The 18,740-nt window shown below is 43.2% G+C and overlaps 1 protein-coding gene across 1 annotated transcript; it reads left to right on the top strand.

Annotated features, from left to right (window-relative positions):
- The first annotated feature begins 1,205 nt into the window (after positions 1-1,205).
- Positions 1,206-4,629, top strand: LOC147340531 (germ cell-less protein-like 1). Its single transcript, XM_086388318.1, has one exon. The coding sequence runs from the start codon at positions 2,696-2,698 to the stop codon at positions 4,199-4,201; it is 1,506 nt and encodes a 501-aa protein (XP_086244444.1). The 5' UTR covers positions 1,206-2,695; the 3' UTR covers positions 4,202-4,629.
- The last annotated feature ends 14,111 nt before the right edge of the window (positions 4,630-18,740 follow it).

Genomic DNA, 18,740 nt, shown 5'->3' with positions numbered 1-18,740 from the left:
CTGGCACTTGCTATCTGCCTCTACAAAGATTAACTCATGGACACTACAGCTGCTGACCTTCAACGTCCCCTGAAAGGAGTTCAGGGTGAAAATCAGAAATTAGGCACTCGCTCTGTGTTCTGGAAAAATGGACAAAACAGGCCTTTGGATAGTTAGAGATTTTCAGGTAAAGATTTTCTTGAGCCCAAATTCTTGCATCTTCTCATACCTAGAAAAGCACCTAAATTGTTAATGGGGACAACTATTTTGGCTTTTACAGTAATACCACAGTAAGAAGCCAAGGCCTACCTGGACAAACTTTGACAACTGGCTACCTCAAGCACCTGTCTACGCTGGGTTATAGACTCATTCACCTGAAAAGAAATTATAAGATTTATTTTGTCTGTTAAATTTCAGGTTTTCATTCTTTCAACTACTTCTAACTGGGTTTTTTATACCTACATTCAAAATGTATATGAATATGCCAGATGGCTCCATTCTTATAAATAGGGCAGCCCAAGTGTTGACTCTACCCAGACCAGGATCAAAGTTACTATCAAATGTAACCTGATTCTTGCAGGTTATTCTTGGACTGCTGATTACAGTAATTCATCTACTGATATTTGGTCTCTGCCTTTTAATCTACTTATCTAGTTTGTTCTTTCTAAAGGATACAATGGCTTCCCAGACAAAGTAACAGTGATGCAGAGATTCTGGCCACTCTTCAAAATGGACTCCCCTGATGTTCCACCATGGTTACAGATACAATCTTGGTTTACAAGCTCTCCTTTGTGAAAAACTATCTTGACTACAATCATTGTAATCATTCTGTTTTTTGCTGTTTGCTCCTTACATATATAACTGTGTATTTACTACTTGGGGCCCTTGGATCAGAAACCCTAAGTAAAAGGGTAAGGAGAATATGTTGCTTCAACCACTTAGGGTCAGTGCCCCTCACCTGCAGGAAGCAGTTACTGACAGATTTCTCTGCCCCTTTCCCCTCAGCAACAATATTCTCCTAAAATAAAAAGGGGGAAATGAGAGAGTTAACTTAGGCAGGTTGATAAGGAGTCAAAGCCTAAGGCCCCTTTAAGGAGGAGATAAACATTCTTTCTTTTTCACATTCTTTGCTATAGATATGTAGGCCTCATAGGCAGCAGTATCTCTTATTCAAGGACATGTCTTTTTTTTTTTTTTTTTTTTTTAAGCTTTGGATATATGTTATGGGAGAAGGTCTGGGTAAAAACTTCCACAGCTGTAGCTCTGGGTTAACCTGTTCCTTCTGGCTAATCTCGTGCTGATGTCATCCCAGGAGGTATGTTACAGGAAAGGGTCTGGAAAAATTCTCGAAGTCTTGAGGTATCTTTTATCTAGTCTCAGCAGCTAGTTGAGAAGTGTATAACGCCTTGCTTAAAGTAGTGAGGTGGGTTCTCTCCTGCTCCCTTCTGACGTCTATGTCTGAAGCTTTTTCTGTCACTTTCACTTTAGATAAAATCTACACAATGCTCCAAGTGACTGAGACTGTCTTTGGTCCCGAGTTAAATCTTCTCCTTCGGAGACCATGAATCTGGCGGCACTGTTCACCATTCACCATTAGCTGTCACAACTCTAGAGTCAGTATTCATGTTTGTCTCATGCCAAGCACCTCTCAACCTGAAGCATTATATAGACCTTCTTATCAACTTTCTATAGCCATCTAACAGAGAATATTTAAAATGTGATTTAAGGTTATCCTGTCCTATTCAAAGTGTGTAAACATTCTACTCACATGATTTGAATAGGGCAGAATCTTTGCGACCCCATGGACACTAGTTTGCAAGTCTCTGCTATTCATGGAATTTTTCAGGCATGAATACTGGAGTGGGTTGTCGTTTCCTCCTCGAGGAAGTCTTCCCAACCCATGCCTCATGCGTCTCCTGCATTGGCAGGTGGATTGTTTACCACTGGGAATGTTTGGGAAGCCCCAAACATTCTACTCAGGCAAGGTCAAATGACCTGAGAGACTTACCGTTTTCAAAGTTTTTTCCCTTGCATTGTACTTTCCTTGTCATTGAAAGGTCCACACTCTCTCTACACCGTATACTTTGTTTAGCATATAACACTTGTCAGTATTTAATATTATTAATTTCCTCAAAAATCAAAATCCATCTCATTCATTCCTCATTTCTTTCAGTGTTTAAGTTTGTTACATGCTTAGCTGGTGTCTAAAATAGAGACAAAAGCAAAGACTGGGCACACATTGCCACTTTTATCACAGAAAATGTTTTGACAGCCGCAAATGATGGGATAACCTAAGAAAATAATTACAGAAATTAAGGTGCATAGAGCACAGAGCTGGAACCAAGACGTAATTATCCAAAAACAGGAGTGATCAGTAATTATTTCAAATGGGGAAGAGGAAATGATGTTCTTAAGATTCATGGGGAAAATTCATACACAAAGTCCTCTGTTCCACCATTATCCTACGAAGGGAGCCGCAGAGAAATCATCCCTGGAGGGAAAGATACGCAGAGTGGAATTCCTGGTACAGAGTGCACTTATCCTGTGATGGGGAGTGGGAGGGGTAGGGGAAAGCCTCGTGGGTGTGGCTTTGCGTGGCGTCCAAGATGACGTCACAAACATCAGCCGTATCCAACGACACCGTGGGCTGAGCTAGTGCCAGTGGCGGCTGCGTCTGGTGAGGAAGCTTGCCCTCTGTACCCCTGAGGTAAAAGCCATGGGAGCAGTAAACAGTCAGATGCCCTCGAACAGAGTGGGGCATGCCCCAGAGGAGCCAGGTGCCCCTGAGGGGGAGGAGGAGGCCGAGGAGGTAGCAGTGGCAGTGATAGAGGAAGGGGAGGAGAGCGAAGAGGCCAGACCCACCACTAGCCAAGGGCGCCACAAGCGGAAGACAGGCCCAGAAGGGCAGCTCACAAAAGCGCCTCACAGGAAGCGAGCAAAAGACAGTTTAGAGTCCGTTTATAAGACACTTTTTCTGAGAGGAGAAGGGAGTGACGTGCAGATCCGTGCCCTGGGGAAGGAGTGGAACTTGCACAAGGTCTACTTGTGCCGGTCAGGATACTTTGCTAGCATGTTCAGTGGTGCGTGGCGTGAGACAACCATGGATACTGTAGAGTTGCAGATGCCTGACGAGAACATTGATTGTGAGGCACTGCACGAGGCTTTAGGTTCCCTGTACCGAAACTCTGTGCTCATCCCACCCGGTCGAGTGGTCCCCATGCTGGCCACAGCCAGCATGCTGCAGCTGGACAAGCTGATTCAGCAGTGCGGAGAGATAATGAAGGAGACGGTCAGTGATCAGACCGTGTGCAGCTACTACTGCTCTGCTGAGAGCTACGGACTCCAGAACATCAGGGCCATGTGTCTTCAGTGGCTGCTGGACAACCTGATGACCCAGCATAGTGAGGAGTTATTGAGAGAAGTTAGCCTGGATCTCATGAAAGAGGTCATTGCCTCTTCAGAGCTCTTCGTGATGGAGGTAGAGATGGATGTGTACACGACGCTGAAAAAGTGGATGTTCCTGCAGCTGCAGCCGACATGGAGAGGCCCCCGCAGAGACCTGCTGCCTGACGCCGACTCGTGGTTTGCCAGGTCCAGGCAGGAGTCAGAGGGCACCCCTTTCCTGGAGACCGAGCAGGGCAGAGCCTTCGTGCCAGCGTTCCAGCAGCTGCGGCTTGCCTACATGATCTGCGACCTGCCGTCAGCACGCATCATCGACCAGGATGCACTGATCCCTGCCACGTGGCTGACCCCAGTGTACAAAGAGCAGTGGCTTGCCCTCCTCCGGGCTGAGCAGACCAGAGACCTCGGGCCCGTGGATGTCTTCGTGTCCGACCTCCAGAGGACCAGCATGCGGTGCGGGGGCCAGCTCCTCAGGGATAAGCAGTGCAGCTGGCGGTGGGCAGGCTTCAACGTCGGCTGGGACTTGGTGGTGTGCTATGCCAACCGGCGCATCATTTTCAAGCGCAGCGCGCTGAACAAGTCCTGCGGTCTCGGGGTCAGCTTACTCTGGCAGAGAAAGGTCGCGTTCCGCTTGCGCCTGGCCTCCTTGGACAGGGCTGGAAGAGCCATTTTCCGGAAGGAGACAGAACTCCAGGTGCTTTCCCTGGGAAAGGATGAAGAGCTAGAGGTGGTGAATCTGGAGAACGAAGATGTGGTTTTCCCCATATATGTGACCTGTAATTTCCTGTACCTCCCCAGAGAGGGGCGTTTTCCTGAGTGAGGACTCCTGAAAACAAAATCTCAGAGAGGTGAGCAGCTCTTTTCCTGGGGTCAGGGACGACCAGCTTTGTCCAGATGCCAGCTCCTTCTGCGGGACCAACCGGACTTGCCCACCTCTGGTGGCCCACCTCTGTCAGAGTCTTTGTTGAACTGTAGCTCATAATACTTGAGATTGTTTACCTGAGCCTATGAAGAGGAGAAATTTTAAAGCCCTGCTCCCCCAACACCTTTAGACCTCATTTGTGCTGTTAAAGTGGCAACCTGTCCTCCTGGTTTACCATCCATCAATGCCCCCTCCCATCATTTCTGCAAAGTCAAAGACCAGTTGACTTTAGAGAGAACCTGTGAACCTACCTACTCTACTACTGTTGGGGAAACTCTTTTAAAATATGCATTTCCTTTAGCTTGATTAAAGGGATGTTAAAGAAACCGTTTGGTTTCTCTTTCAGTTCGCGTGTTTAGAGCCACTCTGCCCCACTCATTACCACTACTACCGCTAGCTTCCTTTGGATTGCTTCCCTTTCCCCATTCCCTGCCACTGAGCGTGTAGTACTTGGTTCCCATGATCTCTCACTCTGTGAACGCACCCAGGCTACACTGATGATCTTCTCTTTATTGGTTGTTCCTCAACATTCTTAGGTTAGTTGACTTCATATCGTATCTTGATGTTACTTTGGCTTTATTTTGACTTTCCTAGCATTTTAACCCTAGAAAGACGCCTCAAATCTTATACAACCCTATATTGGGGGTGGAGTGGAAGGCGGCAGATTGATGCTATGAGGACATCTCGGTACTAGACAGACTTTTTCTGTGGCATACAGCCATGAATTATTTATGCACCAGAATGCACTCTCTAAGCACGCTGATGGCCTTTGCCCTTCAGAAACATTTGACGTTGGAATTGTACGTGGAAAGACTCTTTCCCGCTTAAAAACAGGTCTGGTAACCTCTGGAAAGGAACGCTTTTGAATTATCATGGGAATTATTTGGCATCTGGAAGTGGCATCACGAGAAGTCCACACTAGTAATCAAAAGGGTAAGATAAAAAGTGTTTTTGTCACAAAAGGAGAAGCACACTAGTCACGATTTGAATTTGTTAGTTTCTGATTACTGTTAACTTACAAATTGTCACCATCCCATTCCCTCCATTGAGTCATTTTGAGGTCAAAGAATGGAAAACTCTATTTAAGAATCCATATAAATAATAAATACATGCTTGGAAAGAGTGTGATAAATTAATACAAGATGAACAAATTAAAAAAATAGTATACTCTATTGGTGTTTGGCAGATTCATGTTGATGTATGGCAAAACCAATACAATATTGTAAAGTAATTAGCCTCCAATTAAAATAAATAAATGTACATTTAAATTAAAAAAAAAAAAAAACAGTCACCAGATTTAAGGCTTTACTTAGTTGAAATCAGAATTTTCCTTACTGGTGGTTTATGTTTCTCTTCCCAATTAGATTTTATCCATTGTCATTCAGTGAACAAATTACTTTTGACTTTATCCATTCATTCATTCCTTTTACTCTTTAAGGAGATTTGAAAGGCTTCCTTATCCCAAACCCACATACTAGTATTAGAGTAATATTTACGTGACAGTTACTTATATGAAATGGTTCAACCAGGAAGCTGCTGTTGCATCCTTCGATGTTTGCCCTTAATTTTGCAGCCCCCTACCCTTTCTCGTGTTCCCTTATATTCCATATACCTAACCAACTACAAACAATAGACTTCATTTTATTTGTGTTTAAAAATAACTGGGGAGAAGAGTAAGTCATGATTCAGTTGAAACGTAAAAATTATTGTTATTTTTTTTTTTTCGGCAAGAATTTCACTTTCTTTATATAAACTCTCTAAGCAATTTGAAATCACTTTTTCTTGAGCTGAATGCCAAGATGCCATTTCATCTAAACAGAGGTATCCTCAGTTGGGAAATTCAGAGACTACTTAGCTACAAGTGTACCTTGACTGAAAGATCTGCTTTTGTTTTCCTACCCAACGAGCTTTAAATCCTTAAATTGCTTGTTGCCGCTTACAATAGAAAGATGTTCAATAATGTACAAAGAGTGACAGCTGAAATACACTCATTTAAACATTTAAACTCTCACAAACCCTGACTGTTGCCATTTGCCAGTTTGGGCAATTTATCCAATACCTGTCTCTATTTTTTCTCTTTTTTTTTTTTTCTTTTCTTTTTGACTGCTCAGGATGAGGAAGAAACCTTTTCCCATGTTGATACTCATTTTGTTAGCCTCTTCGTAAGGCATGGGGAAATGGGGAGGCAGGGCGAAGTACAGTCATGGTAACGCTACAGGAAACCATCAAGCTAAATAACAGCAAAGTAAACGCCACACTAAAGGAGATGTACCCCTATGGGATACCACGTGGTCCTTGACAATGATGAGGATTTATCCCTGTCTCTGTTTTTCCCTCTCTGTATGTCTGCCGCTCTCTCTGTCATCCCCTATCTCTGTCTCCATGATGTCTGTCTGCATCCCTGTCTAATTTCTATCTACCTCTGTCTTTGTCTTCCTCAGTCTCTGTCTCAGACTGCCTATCTTCGTCACTCTCTGTCTCTGTCTTACTGTCCGTATCTTTCTGTTTCTCTCTGTTTCTGACAATCTGTTTGTGTCTGGGTCTCTATGTTTCTGTCTCTGTCTCTGTATTTCTCCAGTGCTTCTGTATCCGTCTGTATCTGCATCTCTCTGTGTCTCTTTCTCCATCCGTCTGTCTTTGTCTTTCCCTTTCTGTCCCGATCTGTCTCTGTCTTTCTCCCCACCCCCAACCTTGTTTCTCTCTGACTCTCTCTCTCCCCATCACTATCTCTATGTCTGTTGGCTCTCTTTCAGTGTGCGTCTTTCTCTGTCTCTCAGTCTGTCTGTGTCTGTCTTTCTATCTGTGTCAATCAGCCTCTGCCTGTCTCCCTGTCTCTGTCTGCAACCATCATTCTTTGCCTTAGTTTGAATGGGTGTCTGTTTGTCCCTGTCTGTGCCTGGCTTCCTCTGCCTCCCTGTCTCTGTCTCCATCTATTTCTACCTGTCTCTGTCTGCCCCTTTCTGTGTATGCCTTTCTACCTGTCTCTTTTGGGGGAGGAGGTACAATTTCTGAGTCTGTCCATCTGTTGGGCTTTCTCAGCCTGCCTGACCAGCTATCTCTGTTTTTCTGTCAGGCTGTCCTGTCTCTGGCTGTTTCTACATCTGGTTCTGTTGCATCTTTTGATAGTCCATCTCTGCTTCTGCCTGTCTTAAGGAGACAGGAATGAAATGTTATTACAATTCGGTAGACAAACCCTCTTCTGTCATCTTCCCTTCCAGTGGTGTCCTAGAGATAGATGCTGTAAGAAGATAAAGCTTAGCATTCGTATTCAAAGACACAAGAGACTTAAATAAACAATGACTTATGAAGGAGAAAGCAGTGCCCCAGGGATGGAAGTGGGATGGACACAGACAGCAGACCAGTGTAAATTATGCTACTGTGGAAAGGGTCTATATATAAACAGCACAAAGATGACACTGAAATTTCGATGAAAGATAAATCATGTGCTGGAAAAAGAAAACCATCTTTTTAAGAGGAAAATAAAAAGAAGAGGGAGTGTCCAGCCACAAGGTCTACAGGAAGGTACTTGCCAAGTCTCAGCCACAGAATTTGGACATGAAACTGCCTGGTGAGAGTTAAAATAGCAAAATTCACCTATTTTATATAAGCACATCACATCAGTTTAATCATGCGATTAAACTTAAACTTTTGAATTGGGGTCAGCAAACACACACACACACACACACACACACACACACACACGGAAATAAGTGGATTGAAGCAGAATCCAAGGTTTTTATGTCATCACCTGTTCAGCTAGTAACATGACTTCTAAGACATTCATACACACACACACACATTTATATTTTATGAGCCCTCATGAGGTTCCACCCTTTCCTTGTCCACTCAGCTACCTGGGCCTTGATGCCCTTCCCTTTATTCAAGATAAATCTCTTGAAAGGGGTGTGTCATCTGCCCCCTGTTCTAAGGTTTACTTGCTTGACTCCAGGCACCATCTATATGTCATAGACTCTCAAATTCATAGCCCATGCACAGACCTCTTCTTTGAATCCAGACCTATAGCCAGCAGTCTGCCCCACCACTTGGAAATCTCAAAGGTGGTGCGATCTACAAAGGAACAAAATAGAACGTATAGTCCAGGCAACTAATTTTAATCTAAATGTAGATTCCTTCCTCATTTAAGTAAATAAATAGAAAGACACTGATTCTGGTAAGGAGAAAATAACCAGGATGTTAGCTGAAACTTATACTTCTTCAAGTGCTTGTGTTTCAGAAGTAAAATTTGTCTATTCATGACATTCTAAAGAAAGGTGGCAATTTTTTTTTTCTAGTAGTAAGAGAATTGAAATTTACCTCATTTATTTAGACAATAGCCAATTGATATATGAACAGTCTTCGGGAATGATTTGTTCTAACAGTGCAGATGAAAGTTTGGTTTAGTCTGTGAACACGTTTTCCATGTCAGTTGCTATGATTAGATTCTGAGATCAGACACCAAAGGATAAATTTCACTCCACATGGTAGCAAACTTCAACTATCAAACTTGGTTTAAAGACTAGCAGGGTAATAAGATGCAGTGGAAGGAACAAAAACTATCTGGGCAGATTCAAGGTAAGATTTGAATACCCAAAAGATCCTTAATTCTCTGAGCAGTATTCATCACATAAACACACTGCATTACATTGGTGATGTCTGTCAATTATTTTAAAAAATAAAAATAGTACAATGTGATGGCAAAAATAGGAATCTACAAGCAGCTGATGGTTTTGATTAGCGTGTTTGCTGTACATGGGATTTTATGAAGAGTGGTGACTCTAAGTGAATTAAAATCATCCAAGCGGTCACGAAGAGCATGTTTTGGGTGAAGGCAAGTGGCTGAGTATGGTCCACCACAGGTGAGGAGACTTGCTGTAGAGGTATATTCTTAAAGATGGTAGCCCCTAGTCGTATGTGATTATTTAAATTGATTAAAATTAAATAAAATGGAAAATTCAGTCTCTCAGTCTCACTCGCAGCATTTGAAGTGCTCGATGGCTACATGTAAACCCGTGGCTACTATACTGTGCGCAGCGCAGATATGGAACATCTCTATCAGCGCAGAGAATTCTGTGAGATAGTGCTGTTCTATAATCAGTCATTCCAAGTAAAATTTACATTTCTTTCTGCTTCTGAATACATAGGTCGCCTGGATAACCTATGTGGGGGTGGGTGATGTTTGTGGGGATGGGGAGGAGTTAGAAAAACGGACATACAGAATGGTCACATTTGGATTTACAGGGTCTCATCAGGGTCTTATTTGTCTCACTGTGCTTACTGAGATGTTATGGAGGCTGGGGACAGGGCTTGAGGAAGGTTGGTAGCCACCCAAAGGAACCGTTTGTTCTGGAACCCTGTGCTTTGGAATGTGAAGAATTTGGGTCTAATCTTCTGTGGCCCATACAGCATCTGACCTGGTGGTCAGGCCATCATCTCAAACTCATTGTCCAAAACTCAACCTTTGCTTTCTTTCTCCCATTCCACGATCATGAATATCTATTTTCAATATATTTTATGGTTGGTCTTTTACTGTTCATATTGTTAATATCTCCACCAGTATACTAGCCCTCTTCTCAGTCGCTAGGCCTTGAAATCGCTGGTTGAAAGGATACAAAATAAATGTCTTTGTAAACTGAAACTTACATTAGAAATAATAGCATGTGGGGTTATTGTAAATACATTTAGATACAAATACGTAAATACATAAATCAAATACATTTGAGTCTTCTGCTTTGCTTTGCCATCAGGTTTAACGTGATATGATATTTCGATGCCTCCCAGCTTAAGACCAGCAGGAACACATTTGTAGTTGAACAATTTGAGTTTATTATTCTTTGCAGTGAAGGAGAACATACACAGTGAAGGAACTGTGGGCCACACAAGTACGTGGGTGATAGAAAAGGGATGTTAAGAGATTTGGGCTTGGGACTTCCCTGCTGGTCCGGTGGATGAGCCTTTGCCTTCCAAAGTAGGTGGTGTGGGTTCGCTCCCTGGTTGGGGAAACTAAGGTCCCACATGTCTTGTGGCCAAAAACCAAAACATAAAAGAAAACAAACAAACAAAAAAACAGAAGCAATATGGTAACAAATTGAATAAAGACTAAATAAAGGGACCACCTCAAAAAAAAATTAAAGAAAAAAAGAGGTGGGCTTGTTTTAGGTGATTTGGGTGAATTTTTAAAGAAGCAGAGCTCTGATCTGGATTGGATACTGTCAGAAAGACAGGGAATTCCTATGACAGTATCTTAATAAACCTTTTCTATAGAGAGAATAGATTAGAGTGAGGTTAAAGCTACAATTGCTGAAAACAAGCAAAGAAACAAAGCAAAGGGGAAAACAAAACCCCCAAACTAGCAGTCACTCATACTAGCTAGGAGAGGGATATACGGTGATTTGTACAGTGATTTTGCTTTTGTCTGTGCTAAGGAACAAAAAAATCATGAAGTGGCCTTTGTTTTGTCTCACTTTATCATGATCTCAGAGTGACAAGATCTCATGATCTCACCTGAAGTTGGCATTCCCTGAGATTTTTTTCAATGTCTAATGGGAGAATAACATGTCCTAGCCTGGATGTCAAGAGATACTTTTTAGTACCCCCTTCTGGCCACAAGCCATTAACCCATGTTATCTAGATTATCAACATTGCTCTGATTTTGATGATCAGGAATTTGTTTAGAGAATGTAGTCTGTAGTAGGACATGGATTGGTCTCTCCTGCTCCTTTTGCAGTAGAATGCATCATTGAATACTCTGGTGTGACACGGGCTGTGCAATAGCATTTAAGACTCCAGACAGGATGCATTGGCCAACTGCAAAACAAGTAATCAAACGAAACACAATGATTATTAGTCCTTGAAACAGGACTTGAAGTCAAGGGCTTGGATTATAAAAACCAGGCAATGAATCCAGCTGGGTTCACCTTTGAGCACCACATGACTTTTGTTAGAATCAAAGACAAGTTTTGGACCACCCTTGCTAGTTATGATTTTCCCTAATGTGAGAATAGCAAGTCACAAAGCCTATATGAATAGGGAGTCAGTTATTCTTCGTGTGTGTGTGTGTGTGTGTGAGAGAGAGAGAGAGAGAGTCGCTCAGTCATGTCTGACTCTTTGCAACCCCATGGACTATAGCCCAGGAGGCTCCTCTGTCCATGGTATTCTTCAGGCAAGAATACTGGAGTGGGTTGCCATTCCCTTCTCCAGGGGATCTTCCCGACCCAGGGACCGAACCCGGGTCTCCTGCATTGCAGGCAGATTCTTTACCATCTGAGCCACCAGAGAAGCCCTTCCTGGTGAGTTTTTAAAAGAAATTGGTTTGACTGTTACTGGATAATCCCCTCTCTCTAACCCCTCCCCCCTCCCCCACCCGTTTCTGGGAAACAAGATCTGCTGGAATGTGTAGTTTAACATATCACGGAGTCTCAACAATTATCCTGAACACACAAGATAAGTTAGCGTATGCCATATGGGTGTTATATAAGATGTTACATAACAAATAGTACCTCATTGTGGCACGGCCTCTATCAGGAGAATAAGCATCATTTGTTACAACTAGAGACAGCCGATTTTGTGTTCCTCAAGGTAAGTGATGTATTTAGCAGAACTTCCCTCGTGTGGCTCAGCTGGTAAAGAATCCACGTGCGGTGGAGGAGACCTGGGTTCGATCCCTGGGTTGGGAAGATCCCCTGGAGAAGGGAAAGGCTACCCTGTCCAGTATTCTGGCCTGGAGAATTCCACGGACTGTATAGTCCATGGGGTCGCAAACAGTCGAACACGACTGAGTGACTTTCACTTTCAACCAGTTTCACAAAGCAGGCTGACTATCATGAACAAATGGAATATCTTGAGCAAATTTGACTCTCAGGGTCAGGGTGGCTCCAATAATGGAGCCTACTCTTGATTGAGTGGGACTCACCGACAGGGCGCAGGAATGGCCGAGAGGAGCTACCCCGCGTCTCAGGTAAGGGGCGGTGGCCGGGAGGAGAAATCCCAAGCCCGAGGCCAGGGGCGGCGGCCGGGAGGACCGACCCCACATCCAAGGAGCCGTGGCTGCCTGGGCACAGGAGGCCTAGAGGAGCTATCCCACGTTGAAGGTCAGGAAGGGCGGCGGTGAGGAGATACCCCTCGTCCAAGGTAAGGAACGGCGGCTGGGCTTTGCTGGAGCAGCCGTGAAGAGATAACCCACGCCCAAGGTAAGAGAAGCCCAAGTAAGACGGTAGGTGGTGCAAGAGGGCATCAGAGGGCAGACACACTGAAACTGTACTCACAGAAAACTAGTCAATCTAATCACACTAGGACAACAGCCTTTTCTAACTCAATGAAACTAAGCCATGCCCATGGGACAACCCAAGACGGGTGGGTCATGGTGGAGAGGTCTGACAGAATGTGGTCCACTGGAGAAGGGAATGGCAAACCACTTCAGTATTCTTGCCTTGACAACCCCATGAGCAGTATGAAAAGGCAAAAGGAGAGGATACTGAAAGAGGAACTCCCCAGGTCAGTAGGTGCCCAATATGCTACTGGAGATCAGTGGAGAAATAACTCCAGAAAGAATGAAGGAATGGAGCCAAAGCAAAAACAATACCCAGCTGTGGATGTGACTGGTGATAGAAGCAAGGTCCGATGCTGTAAAGAGCAATATTGCATAGGAACCTGGAATGTCAGGTCCATGAATCAAGGCAAATTGGACGTAGTCAAACAAGAGATGGCAAGAGTGAATGTCGACATTCTTGGAATCAGCGAACTCAAATGGACTGGAATGGGTGAATTTAACTCAGGTGACCATTATATCTACTACTGTGGGCAGGAATCCCTCAGAAGAAATGGAGTAGCCGTCATGGTCAACAAAAGAGTCTGAAATGCAGTACTTGGATGCAATCTCAAAAACGACAGAATGATCTCTGTTCGTTTCCAAGGCAAACCATTCAATATCTCAGTAATCCAAGTCTATGGCCCAACCAGTAAGGCTGAAGAAGCTGAAGTTGAACGGTTCTATGAAGACCTACCAGGCCTTTTAGAACTAACACCCAAAAAAGATGTCCTTTTCATTATAGGGGACTGAATGCAAAAGTAGGAAATCAAGAAACACCTGGAGTAACAGGCAAATTTGGCCTTGGAATATGGAATGAAGCAGGACAAAGACTAATAGAGTTTTGCCAAGAAAATGCACTGGTCATAACAAATACCCTCTTCCAATAACACAAGAGAAGACTCTACACATGGACATCAACAGATGGTCCACACCAAAATCAGACTGATTATATTCTTTGCAGCCAAAGATGGAGAAGCTCTACACAGTCAGCAAAAACAAGACCAGGAGCTGACTGTGGCTCAGATCATGAACTCCTTATTGCCAAAATCAGACTTTAATTGAAGAAAGTAGGGAAAACCTCTAGACCATTCAGGTATGACCTAAATCAAATCCCTTATGATTATACAGTGGAAGTGAGAAACAGATTTAAGGGCCTAGATCTGATAGATAAGAGTGCCTGATGAACTATGGAATGAGGTTCGTGACATTGTACAGGAGACAGGGATCAAACCATCCCCATGGAAAAGAAATGCAAAAAAGCAAAATGGCTGTCTGGGGAGGCCTTACAAATAGCTGTGAAAAGAAGAGAAGGGAAAAGCAAAGGAGAAAAGGAAGGATATAAGCATCTGAATGCAGAGTTCCAAAGAATAGCAAGAAGAGATAAGAAAGCCTTCCTCAGCGATCAATGCAAAGAAATAGAGGAAAACAACAGAATGGGAAAGAGTAGAGATCTCTTCAAGAAAACAAGAGATACCAAGGGAACATTTCATGCAAAGATGGGCTCGAGAAAGGACAGAAATGGTATGGGCCTAACAGAAGCAGAAGATATTCAGGAGAGGTGGCAAGTACACACGGAAGAACTGTACAAAAAAGATCTTCACGAGCCAGATAATCACGATGGTGTGATCACTGACCTAGAGCCAGACATCCTGGAATGTGAAGCCAAGTGGGCCTTAGAAAGCATCACTACGAACAAAGCTAGTGGAGGTGATGGAACTCCAGTGGAGCTATCTCAAGTCCTGAAAGATGATGCTGTGAAAGTGCTGGGCTCAATATGCCAGCAGATTTGGAAACTCAGCAGTGGCCACAGGACTGGAAAAGGTCAGTTTTCATTCCAATCCCAAAGAAAGACAATGCCAAAGAATGCTCAAACTACCACACAAGTGCACTCATCTCACATGCTAGTAAAGTAATGCTCAACACTCTCCAAGCCAGGCTTCAGCAATACGTAAACCGTGAACTTCCAGATGTTCAAGCTGGTTTTAGAAAAGGCAGAGGAACCAGAGATCAAATTGCCAACATCCGCTGGATCATGGAAAAAGCAAGAGAGTTCCAGAAAAACATCTATTTCTGCTTTATTGACTATGCCAAAGCCTTTGACTGTGTGGATCACAATAAACTGTGGAAAATTCTGAAAGAGATGGGAATAGCAGACCACCTGACCTGCCTCTGGAGAAATCTGTATGCAGGTCAGGAAGCAACAGTTCGAACTGGACATGGAACAACAGACTGGTTCCAAAGATGAAAAGGAGTACGTCAAGGCTGTTTATTGCCACCCTGCTTATTTACCTTCTATGCAGAGTACATCATGAGAAACGCTGGACTGGAAGAACACAAGCTGGAATCAAGATTGCCGGGAGAAATATCAATAACCTCAGATATGTAGATGACACCACCCTTATGGCAGACAGTGAAGAGGAACTAAAAAGCCTCTTGATGAAAGAGAAAGTGGAGAGTGAAAAAGTTGGCTTAAAGCTCAACATTCAGAAAACGAAGATCATGGCGTCCGGTCCCATCGCTTCATGGGAAATCGATGGGGAAACAGTGGAACAGTGTCAGACTTTATCTTTTTGGGCTCGAAAATCACTGCAGATGGTGACTGAAGCCATGAAACTAAAAGACGCTTGCTCCTTGACAGGAAAGCTATGACCAACCTAGATAGCAGATTCAAAAGCAGAGACACTACTTTGCCAACAGAGGTTCGTCTAGTCAAGGCTATAGTTTTTCCTGTGGTCATGTATGGATGTGAGAGTTGGACTGTGAAGAAGGCTGAGTGCCGAAGAATTGAGGCTTTTGAACTGTGGTGTTGGAGAAGCCTCTTGAGAGTCCCTTGGACTGCAAGGAGATCCAACCAGTCCATTCTGAAGGAGATCAGCCCTGGGATTTCTTTGGAAGGAATGATGCTAAAGCTGAAACTCCAGTACTTTGGCCACCTCATGCGAAGAGTTGACTCATTGGAAAAGACTCTGAGGCTGGGAGGGATTGGGGGCAGGAGGAGAAGGGGACGACAGAGGATGAGATGGCTGGATGGCATCACTGACTCGATGGACGTGAGTCTGGGTGAACTCCGGGAGTTGGTGATGGACAGGGAGGCCTGGCGTGCTGCGATTCGTGGGGTTGCAAAGAGTTGGACACGACTGAGCGATTGATCTGATCTGATCTGATCTGAAAGTCATTTAGCAAACGAAATCAGATGACATGGATATGTCACTGGGCTATACTTAATAGAAGTTCTTGATTGAAGTTCTTCCTGATGATTCTACTATTACTTCTAACGATATTGTTTTCTATACTGCCTGCTTCAAGAAGTGTTGTTCCTTACATTATCAAGTGTGTGACTGAGCCACTGATATAATGATGGTGTGCAGCTCCATATGAAATCCATAAGTATAATGGTGTGACTCTGTATATAAGAAGCAACAAGACAGAATATTTTCCTGGACCAAGAGACTAGTAAGACAGGTGTGGTCCAGAGACTTTTGTTACTCACAGGGCCTAGTCCAGTAATAACACACTGAGTGGCCTATCAGTGAGATCTTTGGCAGACCTGCGAATGAACCCTCCCAGCACCATGGAACAAGATGGTAATGAAATGCTCTGCAAACCATGGTCAAACTCATGGCCATAAAAGGGCCCTGCTCTGGCAACTGGCACTTGCTATCTGCCTCTACAAAGATTAACTCATGGACACTACAGCTGCTGACCTTCAACGTCCCCTGAAAGGAGTTCAGGGTGAAAATCAGAAATTAGGCACTCGCTCTGTGTTCTGGAAAAATGGACAAAACAGGCCTTTGGATAGTTAGAGATTTTCAGGTAAAGATTTTCTTGAGCCCAAATTCTTGCATCTTCTCATACCTAGAAAAGCACCTAAATTGTTAATGGGGACAACTATTTTGGCTTTTACAGTAATACCACAGTAAGAAGCCAAGGCCTACCTGGACAAACTTTGACAACTGGCTACCTCAAGCACCTGTCTACGCTGGGTTATAGACTCATTCACCTGAAAAGAAATTATAAGATTTATTTTGTCTGTTAAATTTCAGGTTTTCATTCTTTCAACTACTTCTAACTGGGTTTTTTATACCTACATTCAAAATGTATATGAATATGCCAGATGGCTCCATTCTTATAAATAGGGCAGCCCAAGTGTTGACTCTACCCAGACCAGGATCAAAGTTACTATCAAATGTAACCTGATTCTTGCAGGTTATTCTTGGACTGCTGATTACAGTAATTCATCTACTGATATTTGGTCTCTGCCTTTTAATCTACTTATCTAGTTTGTTCTTTCTAAAGGATACAATGGCTTCCCAGACAAAGTAACAGTGATGCAGAGATTCTGGCCACTCTTCAAAATGGACTCCCCTGATGTTCCACCATGGTTACAGATACAATCTTGGTTTACAAGCTCTCCTTTGTGAAAAACTATCTTGACTACAATCATTGTAATCATTCTGTTTTTTGCTGTTTGCTCCTTACATATATAACTGTGTATTTACTACTTGGGGCCCTTGGATCAGAAACCCTAAGTAAAAGGGTAAGGAGAATATGTTGCTTCAACCACTTAGGGTCAGTGCCCCTCACCTGCAGGAAGCAGTTACTGACAGATTTCTCTGCCCCTTTCCCCTCAGCAACAATATTCTCCTAAAATAAAAAGGGGGAAATGAGAGAGTTAACTTAGGCAGGTTGATAAGGAGTCAAAGCCTAAGGCCCCTTTAAGGAGGAGATAAACATTCTTTCTTTTTCACATTCTTTGCTATAGATATGTAGGCCTCATAGGCAGCAGTATCTCTTATTCAAGGACATGTCTTTTTTTTTTTTTTTTTTTTTTTAAGCTTTGGATATATGTTATGGGAGAAGGTCTGGGTAAAAACTTCCACAGCTGTAGCTCTGGGTTAACCTGTTCCTTCTGGCTAATCTCGTGCTGATGTCATCCCAGGAGGTATGTTACAGGAAAGGGTCTGGAAAAATTCTCGAAGTCTTGAGGTATCTTTTATCTAGTCTCAGCAGCTAGTTGAGAAGTGTATAACGCCTTGCTTAAAGTAGTGAGGTGGGTTCTCTCCTGCTCCCTTCTGACGTCTATGTCTGAAGCTTTTTCTGTCACTTTCACTTTAGATAAAATCTACACAATGCTCCAAGTGACTGAGACTGTCTTTGGTCCCGAGTTAAATCTTCTCCTTCGGAGACCATGAATCTGGCGGCACTGTTCACCATTCACCATTAGCTGTCACAACTCTAGAGTCAGTATTCATGTTTGTCTCATGCCAAGCACCTCTCAACCTGAAGCATTATATAGACCTTCTTATCAACTTTCTATAGCCATCTAACAGAGAATATTTAAAATGTGATTTAAGGTTATCCTGTCCTATTCAAAGTGTGTAAACATTCTACTCACATGATTTGAATAGGGCAGAATCTTTGCGACCCCATGGACACTAGTTTGCAAGTCTCTGCTATTCATGGAATTTTTCAGGCATGAATACTGGAGTGGGTTGTCGTTTCCTCCTCGAGGAAGTCTTCCCAACCCATGCCTCATGCGTCTCCTGCATTGGCAGGTGGATTGTTTACCACTGGGAATGTTTGGGAAGCCCCAAACATTCTACTCAGGCAAGGTCAAATGACCTGAGAGACTTACCGTTTTCAAAGTTTTTTCCCTTGCATTGTACTTTCCTTGTCATTGAAAGGTCCACACTCTTTCTACACCGTATACTTTGTTTAGCATATAACACTTGTCAGTATTTAATATTATTAATTTCCTCAAAAATCAAAATCCATCTCATTCATTCCTCATTTCTTTCAGTGTTTAAGTTTGTTACATGCTTAGCTGGTGTCTAAAATAGAGACAAAAGCAAAGACTGGGCACACATTGCCACTTTTATCACAGAAAATGTTTTGACAGCCGCAAATGATGGGATAACCTAAGAAAATAATTACAGAAATTAAGGTGCATAGAGCACAGAGCTGGAACCAAGACGTAATTATCCAAAAACAGGAGTGATCAGTAATTATTTCAAATGGGGAAGAGGAAATGATGTTCTTAAGATTCATGGGGAAAATTCATACACAAAGTCCTCTGTTCCACCATTATCCTACGAAGGGAGCCGCAGAGAAATCATCCCTGGAGGGAAAGAT

This window comes from Bos grunniens, chromosome X (genome assembly GCF_055505025.1).
Source record: "Bos grunniens cultivar Pamir isolate PY7600 chromosome X, Bosgru_T2T1.0, whole genome shotgun sequence".
Taxonomy (NCBI): domain Eukaryota; kingdom Metazoa; phylum Chordata; class Mammalia; order Artiodactyla; family Bovidae; genus Bos; species Bos grunniens.
Note: the sequence above shows the minus strand (reverse complement) of the source record. Positions and strands in the feature narration are given on the sequence as shown.